At 27.6% G+C, this 16,166-nt stretch overlaps 1 protein-coding gene across 4 annotated transcripts; it reads left to right on the top strand.

Moving 5' to 3' along the window:
• Positions 1-1,707: 1,707 nt before the first annotated feature.
• LOC107446708 (oxidoreductase NAD-binding domain-containing protein 1) lies at positions 1,708-13,696 on the top strand. 4 transcript variants are annotated; one of them, XM_087168119.1, is made up of 7 exons: positions 1,708-2,239; positions 5,746-5,821; positions 5,941-6,047; positions 7,069-7,210; positions 9,354-9,605; positions 11,579-11,663; positions 13,440-13,696. In XM_087168119.1, the coding sequence occupies exons 1-7, from the start codon at positions 2,181-2,183 to the stop codon at positions 13,604-13,606; spliced, it is 888 nt and encodes a 295-aa protein (XP_087024245.1). In that variant the 5' UTR covers positions 1,708-2,180; the 3' UTR covers positions 13,607-13,696. The 4 variants fall into 4 exon arrangements, with proteins under 4 accessions (XP_087024245.1, XP_087024244.1, XP_087024247.1 ...); XM_087168118.1 differs by having other exon boundaries at positions 11,579-11,672; XM_087168121.1 differs by having other exon boundaries at positions 1,853-2,239; positions 5,746-5,825.
• The last annotated feature ends 2,470 nt before the right edge of the window (positions 13,697-16,166 follow it).

Below are 16,166 nucleotides of genomic sequence, written 5' to 3'. Positions count from 1 at the left end.
TGTTCAGAGAATTGCTCCTTAGTTTTAAAGGCAACCTTCACGGGCTTGGGTAGCTCGTTTGCCCCTATGACCTTGAGCTTAAGGTTACCCAAGGCTTTGTTGTTAAAGTGGTCTTTAATCCACCCAACAGTAAACTCATTGCATTGTATTACCAGCGCTCCTCTTTGGAGGTGGTTACTATAAATCTCAGGCAGTCCTTCGCCACCAGGAGTGGCGTCAGTCCGCTCCAAGATTTCCTTCAAAATGTTATTTAAGTTTTCCAGAGAGAGCTTATCCGGAGGAAAATCCTCCAGGACTATAGCAATCTTGGTAGACCCAGTTGCACAGGCAAAAGAGACCCCAGATTGGAGGCCCCCGGTTGGATCCCCCTCTCCAGCTCGGCTATCCTCACTAGGGGGAACCACTCCGCTGGATTGGGCTTTCCTCCCAGGAACAACATCCTCCCTGGGCTTCTTTCCAATTTGGGTTGGCGCATTGGGAGAGGGAGTTGCACCAGAAGACCTAGGTCTCTTAGCTCCTCCACTCGCCGCAATGGCCCTCATTTTCCTTAACTTCTTCCTCCGTCTCTTGGACAGTCCAATGGTACCAGACACACTGTCCCCCGAGTGCCTCTGGGGACCAGAGACTCCTACAGAGGAAGGGCCTGAACCTTTGGACGCCTCACCAGCATATCCGAAGCAGACTGCAAAGCAGCTGTATTAGCACTGGGCTCACCCGAGGGCTTACCATATGCTACTGGAGACTGTATAAGACTTTTCGAACAGGAACCTCTGCCTAATTCCTGAACGCATCCCTTGTTAACCGGCGCGACGGATGATGCCGTATCCAAGGCTTTTCGTACACTCATCATGTTTTTGCCTGCCATTCAGTTACCCAGTGAGGGGTATCCAGGGGGCACCACGTGGAGGCGGCAGGCATTACCCCCCTTATTGTTATCTAACGAAATACAGTAGATTTGAGCTCAGGAATTGTATAATTTCTTTCATTCATTAAAAACAAAATTATCTATTCTATTTGAAAATATCGCTTCGCAGAATAAGCGGTTGTAAGCAGCTGCATACTTTTTAACCGGAAGTAAAACAGCAGTCCAGTAACGGTTATATTTTAGGAACTGTTCTAGTTAATGGATGGTTGACTGAATGTAAGCAATAACAAGCTTCCAAAAATCAGAAGAAATTTAGAATACTTCCGGTCTATTCCTCGGCTTATGTTACGTTTGAGAGGTGATGTATGAACAGGCTTAATATTTTTAGAAGTTTTATTATTGTAATTTATGATTAAATTAACCCGTAATTTTATCATTCATAAGAGTTTTCTGTAATTTATAAATTTTAACTGGTTGTGAGCCTAAAACAAATGTAAGCAAAATTATAATCAAAATATAAATAAAGTGTAAGGTTTACCATGTTTTTAGCATTATCCTTTATTTGGCTATATCTGTACAAAATATCACCGTTTGATATTGTTTAAGTTTTTCCTACTCTTTTTTGCCCCCAATCATTTTAAAAGTTCTTAAAAGCTTAGTTTTACTTCCATAATTTACAAATCTTGATGCATAAAATATGAATAAAAAATTTCTATCCTAAATTTAATTCACTAAGGACTATTAATATAATAATATTGGATGGTGCGCTTTTTCAAGTTTTGGCGTAAAAATAAATCGGAAGTAGTAACCCGGAAGTCTTACCACGAATTTTAACTTGCAGCGCCATCTGTGCTTAGCTGTCAACCATTCATACGTAACTTTTGAAATAGATTGAATATTCGTTATTGATATCTTGCAAGGAAAATACAATTTTCAAACATAATGCTCTTAAAACAGAAGCAATTAAAATAAACGAAAAGCATAACTACAATAAATCATGATTATTCTGATTATTACTTAAATGACAATTTGCATGAACTTTGAACTGAACTGAACTACAGTTTCTAATAAATAAAGCAAAAACAAAACAAAATTTGAAATAATATAAACAATTAACAATTTATAGATAATATGTATAAATTTTCTGACATATGATACAAACAATTGTATTTTAATAAAATTACGGAACTCCTGTGCTGATTTTGTTTTTGTAATCATCAACTATTTGAAGTTAATATCAGAAGTTACTTTATTACGCAATTCACAAAACGTTCAATTTTGTTAGGATTTTTTTCTTCTTTTTTCATCATTAGATATGATTTTAAAGATTATAGAAAAATATCCATCTCACTTATTAAAAGTATCTTATCAGAGGTATGATACACTGAACGTCTATTTTATATAATTACATGTTGAATAATATTGTTATTACTCTCATGTTTAATTTATAATAAATTGTTTTCTTATTCATTGCAAAATATTAAATGAAGAACCTTTATAATTCATCATTACTTTCCGTTGAAATGATAAACTTAAAAAATAATTGAGCTTTCGTAGTTTTTTCTATTTGTAATATTTCAAGTGCCTGGGAATTAAACTTTCAAGATTGCTTAAGAATTCTTGGAAAGATGATATTATTGTGAATTAGTGATAATTCATAAATGTCGAAAAATTATTTTTCCCTTGGACATTTAGCTTATATTTCGTTACAATTCTTTGTCGCTGTTTTTCTTATTATGTTTTGTTTCTAGGTAATTTTGTTAGATTAAATGAAACAAAATTATGAAGCATAAATTCCTGATATATTAATTTTGCCTATTCTATATTTTTTTCATGTCATAAAATGTAAATTTTTTATGTTGTAAGTAATGCAGTTACTTTAAGTTTTTAATATCAATTATATCTGAGATAATGTATCCATCTTCAGTGCATATTCCAAGTATAAAAGTAATGTCTAAATTAAATACATTATCTTAGATAGATATCTTACATTTTCTTACAAATTTAAAAAAAAAAATTTCTATGAAATTTTTTTTTCTTCCTAAACTCAAGTCCTGTTAATTAACATTACAATTAAATATTATACTTATTTTTTAACTGTTGTAGTTAAAATTAGATAATAATAGTGTAAAGCATAATAAATTGTAATTGTAATACTAAAATGAGTTTTTATAAAAACACACAACCATTATAGCATAAAAAAGTCTTTTAGGAAGTAAACTAAACTTGTTGAAGGTTGATATATGTACATAATTTAGCTATTTGAAATTCAAATTTTTGCCCTTTTTTCTGCACATTTTTAGTTAATTGAATAGATTTGAAGGATGCGTAGCGTTTTTGAAAAGTGCATAAAGTTGCTTATTTTTTAATTTTTGTTTTTTAAAAGCCCTTAAAGGTGCTTTTCTCATTGGGTATTTTTAAATAGTGCTTAATTTCCTTTTTTCAAAATGAGATTTTTCCTTTACTATGTTGATTTTTGCTTTGAATTATGCAAAAAGATACAGTCCATATGTACATAATTTAGCTATTTGAAATTCAAATTTTTGCCCTTTTTTCTGCACATTTTTAGTTAATTGAATAGATTTGAAGGGTGCGTAGCATTTTTGAAAAGTGCATAAAGTTGCTTATTTTTTAATTTTTGTTTTTTAAAAGCCCTTAAAGGTGCTTTTCTCATTGGGTATTTTTAAATAGTGCTTAATTTCCCTTTTTCAAAATGAGATTTTTCCTTTACTATGTTGATTTTTGCTTTGAATTATGCAAAAAGATACAGTCCATATCCCATGAAAACTCCATTCGTTTTACATGATTCAAAATTTCGTGATTTTTGACACAATTGTGAAAAACAATGCCAAAAGGTTTTTTTTTACATGACAGTTAAAATAAGATAAAACCGTCAGTTGTCAAAAACTTTCCAACCCTGCCTACTTCTGATATTCTTTTAAAGTGCTTAAAAATATGATTTGAGTGCTTGAAAAGTGCTTAAAAGGTGCTTATTTTTAGTTGAATAATTTGTCTACACATCCCGGATTTGTTACAAATGTAATTTAATGTGATCCATTCATAAATTTTATAAAAATTCATTAATGAGCAAATAATAAATATTTCTTTAAAGATAAATGGACCTGTATTTGAAGATATTTTTAACTATTTCTTACATATCAGGGTGATATTGATTAGTTTCATATCTGAATATCCTGTATAACAAGGATATAAGGTGTAAACTATATGAATGTGCAATATGCAAGCTATTACAGAAATTTGTGAAAGTGAAAATTATCATGAGTTGCGAAATTCAATAGCATTTAGTTTGGTCCTGGGTGAATTAAATTAAAAATAATAAAAAAAATTTTTATTTCTATTTTATGCATCAACATTTGTAAATTATAGAAATAAAGCTAAGGTTTTTAGAACTTTAAAAACAATTAGGGGGCAAAATAGAGTAGGAAAAGCTTGAATCAGCAGTAATACTAAAACAATAATAAAGAACTTATTCTTAATTGTTTACAATTTCAAATTGAATGTTAATGTTTACTTTTACATAACTGTAATTGAATTGCTGAATAATAATATTTAACGTTTTTTTTTTAATTTTAACCACTCATTCCTTTGAATAACCAGTTTGGGGAAAAAAATGTTACTAAGTTTTAATTTGTTCTTTAGCAACAAACTTGTGTCAAAGTGGTTTGTTACTTGTATTTTACCTTGAAATGTGTTGTATAAAATATTAGGGTTTACAATCAGCTATAGCTTATACTCCGTGTCCCAAAAATACAATAAAATGTATGTTTTATAGTATTATGCTTGGGAAGGGATTTCATCCCACCAAATTGCTAATATAGTTAAACTTCCCACTAATAGGTGGTACTGCAGAATTGGAATAACTGCATGAGCATCCACTGTTTTAATATGTAAACCCCCATCAAAATCCTTCATAAGTTCTCACTAACTCATTTCTTGGCGAAATGTCAAATGGGGATGTCACAGATGAAATTTATTTGCAGCTCTCGCATATCATCAGTGCACTTATTGGCAGGTAGTTTACTAAATGTGCAATTTAATGGAATGAAATTCCTAGTAGCTCAAGCATAATGCCATCAACCATACATTTATACCATTTGTTTTATAAATTGATTCCATCTCCATCAGGCATTATTATGACACCCAGTCAGTGCCTTAGTTTTGGGGAGGGTTTTATGGGACACCTCCTCCGAAATTATAAATTACTTGACTAATGGGCTATTCGGCTCGGTAAGAAAGATATTGACATAAAAAAATTTCATTTTTCTCTTGATTTAAACATTTAGAATGTATATATAACTTGCTCACTTGTGCGACCACCGAGAAAAAAACTTGCTAGTAGTAACAGCATTTTAGCAGTTTGACGTATTAAACCTTCAACTTTGAAGTTTCAAAAAAAAAAAAAAAAAAAACATTTCAACCTACCACAACAAATTAGTAATGAAAAAATATATAAATATGATCTATTTGTTAGCTTACTTAGCTCTTAAATGTTTAATTAGTTTAATTATTAAAAAATCTTTTCAACTTTACTTGTTCATTTACAACCACTTTGTAAAATCTTTTTCAACGACCATACAAGTTGGCAGGTATTATTTGTCAAAAGGCGTAACCCCTCCAAATATACAATAAAACTACGCCACTGCACCCAGTATATAATAATTTTAATAGCAGTTTAAAACTGGCCATATTTCATTCACTCAGAAAAAGTATTGGAGTTATTTTATTTATTTTTTTAATTATTTATTTTTATAACAAAAGTTTTTTGTTTGTATTAATATATTATTTTTATATAATATTATATTTTTATATAATATTAAAATTATTTTCTTATATTATTAATTTATATACAACCTTTGCAGACAATTTTGTGCACAATCCATCAAGTTTTCCAGTAGGGCAGATTTTCGTATGTCTCCAAATGTTTACCGACAAAAGGCAGGTAACTCATTCGATTTTAAATTGTATTTTTGAAGGTATAAACTTCTATCTCTGTAATAAATAGTTGTATGTGTATTTAATTATTCTGTCTTTTTAAGTTTGTCCTTATATTATAGAAGATCTACACAGCTGTTGTAAAAAGCATACAAAATGCCTCTCCAACAATAAAAATAGCCCGCCTTTATGTGGAGGAAAAAGGGTTTTCTTTTAAAGCAGGGCAATGGTAATATCTTATTTTAACCATTAGAGTGAAAATGCTTGTACATTTTTTTTAAAACTTGTTCTGAAATGTATATTTTAAATGGTTATAAATATATATATTTATATATTATAAAGTCAATTTCATAAGTTGTTGCCAGTAATCTGAGGTAGTTGTTTGTAGTATATAACACCCTTGTAGTCCCACAAAATTGACAGCATGGTCATTTTCTGATGGAATTCCGCTTTTGATATAATTTATATTGGTTCATCATGCTTAGACCATGATCTTTTTTGGTTAACATTATTGTAAGCGACTCATTTTTAAATGCCAATGATAATTTGCTTAATAAATAAGGTCAACTGCATTACATTTTAAATGTGTCTCACAAATATTATTTCGCTGTCTGATTTGAATTGCTTTCATTTGCGCGTAACACAAATATTGAGTTTCTAAATAAGTCCGAGACTATTTTCTTAATAAGACACAACAATTTTCAATCATTGTGTCTGATGCATTTAACTGTTTTTCAATCTTTCACTCAGTTATCTGATTATTCGATTCAATTATGTTATTTTTTTTTCTTTTTGTATGCATTAATTTTAGAAAGTTAACCAAAACATCGGTCCTGTAAAAAATCTTCAGAATAAAATTCTTTTAAACCAATTTTGACATATGTTATCTATTAAACAATAACACTTAACACCATAAACTATACGTATCTCTTAATAGGCTTCAGCCACTGTCTCATCTCTATAAAAATAAAAAAGTAAAATGTGCCAAAAATGCTTACAATTAATCTTAAACTATTGATTTCAAACAAAATTTGTTTATATGGCAACCTTAAGGCATTAACTACTGAATCTCAAAAGAAAAAAAATTCTAACAATGACAATGAAAAAAATTAAATAAATGTGAAGCTATGCTACTAATGCAAACCGAAAGTAATTTCATGCCAACTCAATATATTATAAACTCGCATGTAAAATATTTTGAAAAATAAAATTACTGATTTAATCTTATTTGTTGTCTATTGTGTGTATAGGGTGGATTTCTATGTGCCTGGTATTTTAGAAGTCACTGGTTATAGCATGACATCACCTCCGAATGAAGCAAAAGAAAAGGGCATTTTAGAACTTTCAGTGAAATATGGAAAATTTCCTCCCACACACTGGCTTCATAATTATGTATGCAAATTTTAACTTTATTTATCATGCTTTAAATAAAAAACATATCTTAAGTATAGATAGAATGTTTGGCACATGTCAGATGCCTGTATAAAAAAATTATTTTTGTAGAGAAGAACATTAAGCTCCCTAAAAATGTCAAAAACTGAAAGTGTCTATTCCATTATTGTAGGGGAAGTGTATATATTTTTTTAGAAATTTTAATTTTTTTTTAGTTAGTGTTTCATTTATAGATAATAAATTACTGATTTTAAGAAAAATTTTCCTCTAACAAGGGCATCTAATTTCTTAGTAATGATTCTGAAATGTTAAGTAATTTTTAATCTTTAAAAATGCCTGTAATTTATAAATTATAAAGAAATAAAAGTAATTTCAGTTTCATGGAAAGTTCGTAATTTTTATAAATATGTTCTCTCTTATATGTTTACTATTTATTAAAGCACAAGCTCTTGATTTCATAATAGATTATAATTGAATGTAATAATAATATACATGGTCTAAATTATCCAAATTTCTTATCTGAGGTCATTTCAGTTCTAACGAAAATTTTTATGTCTTACTCAGCCAGCTTCAAAGTATCTGACTTAGCTAGAGCCACTCATTGCAGTTTCTATTCTTCATATTAAAATTTTGTTTCACATACATCAGCTACAATTTGTTAAAAAAATTTTTTGTTTTGTTTATAACAGAAAATAGACAAAAGCTTGGTATGTGTTTATTTCTTTTCAGCTCTTTGAATCTGGCTAAAAAGAGAGTTAAGATGTCCTTTTGTTGACCATTTAATTAGGCGATTCTACTCCTATTGTAGATTTAGCATATTCCTGTGATGCCTTTATAGGCATCATGCATTTCCTAGCTTTTGAATTTTCTTTAATTTCATGAATTTAGTTTTTTAATCATTCTTTATCCTGTTTTAATTGATTTAATTACTATCACATTTTATAAAAAGGGAATATAAATAATTTTTTTCTTTCTTAACGATCAATGTAAAGGCTTACTTTTTAATTCATTACAATTGAATAACTCATTAATCCAGTGTCGCAACAAATCAAATATCAAAATCTATTTTTCTTTAATCTGCTTTATTTCTCGGATCAATGTTTCGGCTTCAGGATTTTATTAAATTCTAATGGTCTTTTTGATTGTATTATCTATTGATAATTTACCAAATTTTGGATCTCTTAGCATGCTCTTAAATGTCTGTTAGTATGTTAGAAAATACGCATTTGCTGGTTATTTGAATTTCTTGGTAGTAGGACTGAGGGCTTTTAGATGTTCGATGGCCACTCAGTCTGACCGTTGAAAATGTGGCAAAATTTTTATGAAAGAAAAAAAAATTAATGCTTTGAGAAAAATGTGAGGATGAAGTTTTTGTCAAGCTCCACATTAGCTCTTGGAGAACACTTGTTTATAACGGTGCCATTATGCAGAACTCTACTACTGCTTAATAAAGGAATATGTTTTATTTTGCTCTCTATATTTTATAAGTTAAAGACATGGTAAATTTTAATTCCGATTAATTAATTATTAAATGCAATTTTTATTAATAAATTTGAATTCCGATTAACACGGCATAATAATTCTTTACTTACATTAGGAGTTTCCATTTCTTCCTCTCCTCAGTTATTTTACATTTTGCAAGTTTTTAAGCTAAGTATTATCAATAAATAAATAGCTTTTTACCCAGCCTTTTTAATACCAAACTTAGTAAAAGTTGTGAATGAAAAATTGTTATTTGCCTAGTAAAAATGCCAAAATTTGCTTCTTCTAAATAAGAAAAAAGTAACACAATGATTATAGATTAATAACAATCGTCAGTCTAATTAAATGAGAAAATTTTCATGTTCTAATATTAGCTTTGGTCTGATGAAATTTTTGATAACTTTTTTTCTGTTTGCTGGATCTTTCATCGGTGTCGCATGTACTACTAAATTATCAAAATTCGGCCCAATTCCTCATATCTAGCATAATTTATAATCGATTGATTTATTTTTAACTATTTATATCAAGAAATTTTTTTCCAAATGTGTTACATAAACTCCTGTCTTTTTTTTTTAACTTTTGCATGATTAAAATTTTAATATTTATTAGATTTAACAATAACAAAAATATGATCGCTGTAATAATATTTGTTGTAATTTAGTGTTGCCCAGGACAGGAAGTTCAAATAAGAGTTGGAGGAGACTTTTATTATGATCCGCTCTCAAATAGGGATGAAGCTGAAGCCGATCTTTTACTTATTGGTGGAGGAGTTGGCATAAATCCCTTAGTTTCAATACTTTATGAATACAGAGATTTACTCTTGGCTTCCCAGTTTCAGTCAGAAAATTCAATCCGCCCTGGAAAAGTTCATTTGTTGTACAGTGCAAAAACTGAAGAAGAGCTGGTATTTCGGGTGAGAATTTTCCACTTAGTTTATTATTTTGTGCATATATTAGTATACATTTTTTTTCACTAGTTGATTTTTGCATTAATTTTTTCCAATAAACTCTTTCAAAAAATAGTTTTGATTAGTATGGGCATTGCAGCAACATCAGAAAATCTCTTACCTCCCAACTCTATGAAAAAACTCCAATCTATGTATTCATACCTCTCACTATTTTCTGACTCTCATTACATTGCTTTTCATTTATGACGTAATTAAATTTTGATTCTAAGAATCACATACGTACCACTCATTAAAAAAAAGATAAATTTTATGTACCCAATACATATAAAAAAACTGTTTCAAACGTGTGGCACAAATCGTTTAATATTTTCCATTACTGGAATGACCATCTGTTTTAAGAACCAACTCATATTCACCAGCTGTTTAGAAAACTGTTTCCTTGCTTAAATAGATAGATACCAATACCATCCCTTAAAATCTTATTTTGCTTAATTGGATAAAATGTTAATGATAATCTAAATCCTTTTGTCCATTTACCGTTTTTTTTTTAAACATTTGAAACTGAAGTTTTTTGTTACCAAAGCAATTTTGACATATTGAGTAGTGGTATGATAATTTTAAGTTTATTGTAACAAATGATGTCTCCATGATGATTTAATTGTATGCTCAAAGTATCGTATGCTTCAATTCTTATTTTTTATTACTATAAGAAGTTATTAAATATTTTATTTCCAAAGACATTATTTAAGAATAGTATGATAATTTTTTCTTTTACTGCTTTTTTGTTTTAAATATTCATTTTGTATTTATTTATTCCAGTTACTTATGTTGGTTGGATACATTAAAAGCTAAATGTTATTGTAGATAGTGAAATGCTATTCTTTAATATATTACTTTTTCTTACAATATTTAAAAGAATAAATAGTCAATATGCATTACATTTTGAACTAAATGAAATACTATGCATGCAGAAATAAATACTTCTTTGTTTAAAAACAATAAAAAATCATAAATTTTTGAAGCGAGCATAAAATTTTGTAACTTCCATTCATTTAGTTAAAAGTTAATGACTGTTAAATCCATCTAAAGTTATGTGTACACAAAAATTTTTATCTTCATGAAGAACACATATCAAATCTTATCTTATAATCAAAATTTAATTATGTCTAATAGGAAAAACAATGTAATGAGAGCTATAATTTTGTTTTAATCTTTAATTTGTTGAAATAATATTTTTTCTTAAATTGTAAACAACAAAGTATCTCATTCGGTTTTTAATTTGGTTAGTTATATAAATTATTAAAAGGATCAGTATTATACAGTTTATTTTACTTCAACAGGATCTGTCTGTTTTAATATTATCAAATTAGAAGTGAAAAGAGAGGAAAGTGTGTAAAATAGAACTTTGGAAAGTGATTATCTCAGACATTATTCTTTAAAAATTTCTTTTCAGAATAAAATCACTGCAAATTGCTAAGTGTAATATTTAAAAACGACCTGTAGTTTTGAAAGTTTTTTTTCCAACTGGTTTTTATATTAATTCAGCAAAAAATATATTTCCATTTTACAGTGCTTAGCATTCAAATTTTGTTAAATAAATCATTTAAATGGTTACAGTCTGTTGATATTTTTGTTCTTTAGGCATAATGTTGGTAGTAGTTTCATTGTTTATTGTACACATTTAAAAAAAAACGTTAATTAAAAAGAGTATTATGTATAATAATATGTTAAGTGTTATATTTTACATACATAATTTGTTGTGCATTTATCATTATTTAAATCTTTTGTATTCGTTTTTCACATGAAAGAATGCAGGTCTATTTTATATTTCTTTCAAAAATAATCTATAGCAATTTTTGATTTAAAAAATTATTTAAATACATAAAATAAAATTAGTTTGAGCTGGTTAATTAATAAGTGTTATCATAAAAAAAAAAAAAAAACAATTATGTGATGTATTTTTTTTTATGTATTTTCAGGATAAATTCAGCATAATAGAGAAAGAACATCCTACATTGATATGCCAATATTTTGTAACAAAACCAAAAGTGATACCTTCCCCAGGTATAATTTGTGAGTGTTTCATTTCTTTGCTTATTAACTGCAATAGAAAATGAAAATATCTGTTATAGTTTTATTTAAAATTTGTTTATTGTTTTAAGACATTGTTTATTAAATAAATAACGAGAAATTCTAATTTTATTATTTTAAAAATGTGAATAAATATATATATATATATATGTGAATATATATATATATAATTTATATATATATGTATATATATATATATGTATATATATTAGGAAACAAAATCAAATTCAACATTTGTCTTATGAACTTGAATGCAACAGATTGAAATCAACATACCCAAATATGCATTTGTCTCAATTTTTGCTCATCAACATTAATCATAAAATATATAGATATGTTGTTGGGATCTTGTTATATGCAAGAGTATTGTTAGTTCATCCTTGATAATTAAATAAAAACAAGTATGTACTGGATTGAGGCAGTACATTTTTTACTCAGCAGGTATGCTGTTGATGTTTTTAACAATTAATGCTCTGAATCCTTTTGTACTGGATTGAGGCAGTACATTTTTTACTCAGCAGGTATGCTGTTGATGTTTTTAACAATTAATGCTCTGAATCCTTTTGTACTGGATTGAGGCAGTACATTTTTTACTCAGCAGGTATGCTGTTGATGTTTTTAACAATTAATGCTCTCAATCCTTTTGTTATAAGGTATGTAATTTTAATTTTCTTCAAATATTGATAACATTAATTTTTCTCCTTCCCAGATAGAATTTTAAAAATATATATGTGTAAATGGTTGAATAAGTTGCGGCCGAAATTGAGTTTTAAGTAGTACAAACAATCATAGAAATGTTTTTAAAAGATTCTGAAAAGGGGAAGAAAAAAAAAACTGTCTCTTTACATTGAGCACCTAATATTTTGTGTTAGATCTCTGCATTAATTCTTAAGTCCCTTGATTTTTAAAAAAAGATAAAGTTTCAAGATATTTTAGAAAATCTTATACGATATCACACTTTACTTAAAGTATCATTATATTATCAAGTTATCATTTTAATGAGAAAAAAAAGTATTATTCACCATTAGTCTTTTTCTCATTGGAAAATCTTTACATAAGTGAATACAGTCAAACTCACTTATAAAGAGCCCTGTTTAATGAGATCCCGATTTTAATGAAGAAATTTGAAAAGGTACAATATTAATTTTATTGGAGCATAGCTCAAGTTTAACAAGTACCTAATCCCCATTTTTAACAAGCAATGTTTCTGGGATTCATTAAATTTCTACCTATTTCCATCTTAGCTATGGGAAAATTCCTTTTAGATGTTGACTATGTTTTATGACACAGTAAAGAGACAATAATACAATTCAAGCAAATTAACTTTTGTACTATACAGAAATAAAAGAAGTACTATGTACGTATGAACTTTTATTTATTTTTTTCACCAACTGTTTTTTCTTTCTTTCTTCTGCATTTGGTTGTAAATGAGCAAATATTGTGATCCTTTTGGACTCATACGTGAGTTCAACAGTAATTATCTTTTAAATGGTATTGTATTTTGCTGTTGAATTATTATTAAAAAATCAGTAATCAGCAAATTTAACAGTAATTATCCTTTAAACGACATTGTATTTTGTTGTTGCATTATTATTAAAAAAATGCTTTTAAAACTGAAGGAAAAGCTTTATATAGATATTTGTATTGCTTTAAAAAACCTTAGCTAAGCTCAACATTCTGAGATTTATGTTTTAACCTGAGTAATATTGCTTTAATCTTTGGTAATGTTAATGTCTCTCTTTTTTCTAGATTCAAGAATAACGAAAGAAAATGTTGCAGATTCAGTGAAAGAGTTAGAAACAGGTAAAACTTTATGTTACATTTGTGGTCCATCAACTATGACTGATGATGTTGCTGGCTGGCTTTTAAACTTGGGCATAAAAAAAGAAAATATTAGGTACGAGAAATGGTGGTAACATCTGTATATTTAGGAATCATTGTCAATTAAATTATGTTTTAATAAGTTATGTTACATTTCTTATTGTAAATAAAATGAATTTACTATAGTTTTTTCTCTTAAGTAATTTCTTTTTAAAAAAAAAGGTGTTTGATGTTAATTCAGTAGTTTTTTGATGATTGCGTTTTTAAATTTTGTTTTTAGTAATTTTATGTATGAAAATACAGTTACTCAAACTTTTTATACCCTTGATTAAAAATATTCAAAATTAATAAAGAAAATTTAATTAGACATTTGTACTATTTCATAACTTTAATCAAGGATAAATAACCTAAGTACAGAGTGGTCAAGCAATGTGTTTGAAAATCTTATAAATGATATTAACTACAAGCGAGATCAAACTTGGTGCTTGTAAATAGTGGGCAATTGTAGAGGTGAATATGTATTGCAACTGTTATCACTATTCTACTGACCAGACAAAATCAGATTACACCTTGCACGTCTAAGGTGGTTTTAAATGGTTGTGCTTAACCCTAAATTTAAACCTTTGTGAGGTTGATTGAATAGCAAAATGTAGTAGACTCTTACCGATTTTAAAGTTGCTGTCAGATGCGATTAGTGAATTCCAGTGCTATAATTTTTAAAGAATGTGGTTTCTTATAAACTTATTGTCATTAAGTGCGTACTATTAAATTTCAATTCATTAAAACCATTTTATGACTTTTGCTTTAAATTTTTCTTTTTTAGTTTTAAACATTACTTGCCGAGTCTCCCTAATGTGTGTTCAAAATCTGTCTAACATCACAAATTGAAAAAATAAAAAATGCTATATCTACAATAAATAAAAAAATTATAAATTGTTCTGATTTTTGGATGATATACCTTTTTTCTGCTACAACGCTTATCTGCTATAGTAAATGGGGATTCCAAAACCATAATTAAAAAAAAAAAACTTGTTCAGAAAGAAAGACCTTCTTTATGATGAGCTGTATGTTTTTAAAAAAGTAATTTAATTCAGACAAAAAATACAAATTTTAGTTTAGTTGACCAAAAGATAGTGTGGAGAGTCATATCGATAATGTCAACATTCATCTAAGAAAAAATACCCCAACATAGAATCGAGTTAACATGTTTTATATATTAGTGAATTAAAATCGTATTTTTGTAGTGGTAGACACACTACAGGTTTTTCCCACCATCAAAAAGTTGCAACTTTAAAATTAATTGTATATATTTGAAATATAATTAATAATATTAAAAAAGTAACATAATTTTGAAATTTACAAAGGTGGCATTTCTACTTTAAACTGTTCCTTACTATTGTTGCAAAATGAGTACTTAATACATTTTCATGACACTACTGCACAATACACAGAAACATCTTAAGGTCTGAAAATGTGGTTTATCATTATAACTAAACCCTTTAAATGAACTGGGAATAACATGTTAGTTTTTTTTTTAAACCATTCAATCAAAAAATACAGATTATTGAAAAAAACTTTATTGGTTAAAGATTATAAATATAATAGAAATAATTTCTACTTCCACTACATTTTATGCATTCTGCCCTGAGAAAAAGTTTTGCTTTAGAAGCAGATACACAAAACCAAATTATTTTAAATACAAATATCTGTTTGAAACAGCATTTCCTTAACAAATACTAGGTTCCTGCATTTAAATTGATGACATTATATGTCACCACAATGTTTTTCCTACATATACATACTTTTATAAAGAAACTACACAAGTCTAAAAGAAAAATGGAAGCACATGCTGTGCAACAAAAGAAAAAAAGGTCCAACTATTTAGATAAGATAAAAATTGCAGAACATTTAAAATCAGAACAAACAAAATTTATAAATTAAAAGAACATATAATTTTTTTTTAAATATGTACATATGAAACAATAAATTTTCATAAAATGTATCACATATAACAATTTATTTATTTTTATTAGAATACAACATATTCAAAATAAAATGTGTAATACTTGAGGCCGGAATAATTAATATAATAAACTTGTTCCTAAAACATACGACTCTACACAAAGAAATTTTAATGAAATAAATTTTTATTTATATATGAATAACATATTAAATCCTGAGGTACAAGTGCATATTATTTCTAAATATAAAATTCAGCTTTATTTACAGCACTGGCAATTATGTGAATATATTGCTATAAAATTATCTGCATGTAACAAAGCAAACTGGGGTCTTTCAATTCAAGTTTTAAATTTCAAAACAGAGTGGTTAGTTCCTAAAATAAAATTTAATCATAAAATTTGTAAAACATGATAGATTTAATCTCGAATTTACAAAAATGTACCTTTAAATATTATTTCTAATAAAATTTTAACATATTAAAATTACGTTTTTTAATGAAATTAAATAATACATACCTATTAGTTTTGCAAATACTTATTTTTGAGTTATGCTATAATCAATTAGAATAGTTAAAAAAATTATTCTTAGTCAATAAAAATGAATGGCAAGTTCTAACTTGCTATTACATTTTAATTTTGTGACAAAAATAACACAATTTTATGTTGACAATATATATGTTTTTTAAACAAATAT

The sequence above is a fragment of the Parasteatoda tepidariorum genome, chromosome 7 (assembly GCF_982258835.1).
Source record: "Parasteatoda tepidariorum strain Cologne lab strain chromosome 7, Ptep-v5.0, whole genome shotgun sequence".
NCBI classification, from domain to species: Eukaryota; Metazoa; Arthropoda; class Arachnida; order Araneae; family Theridiidae; genus Parasteatoda; species Parasteatoda tepidariorum.
This window is presented reverse-complemented; position numbering and strand designations above follow the sequence as displayed.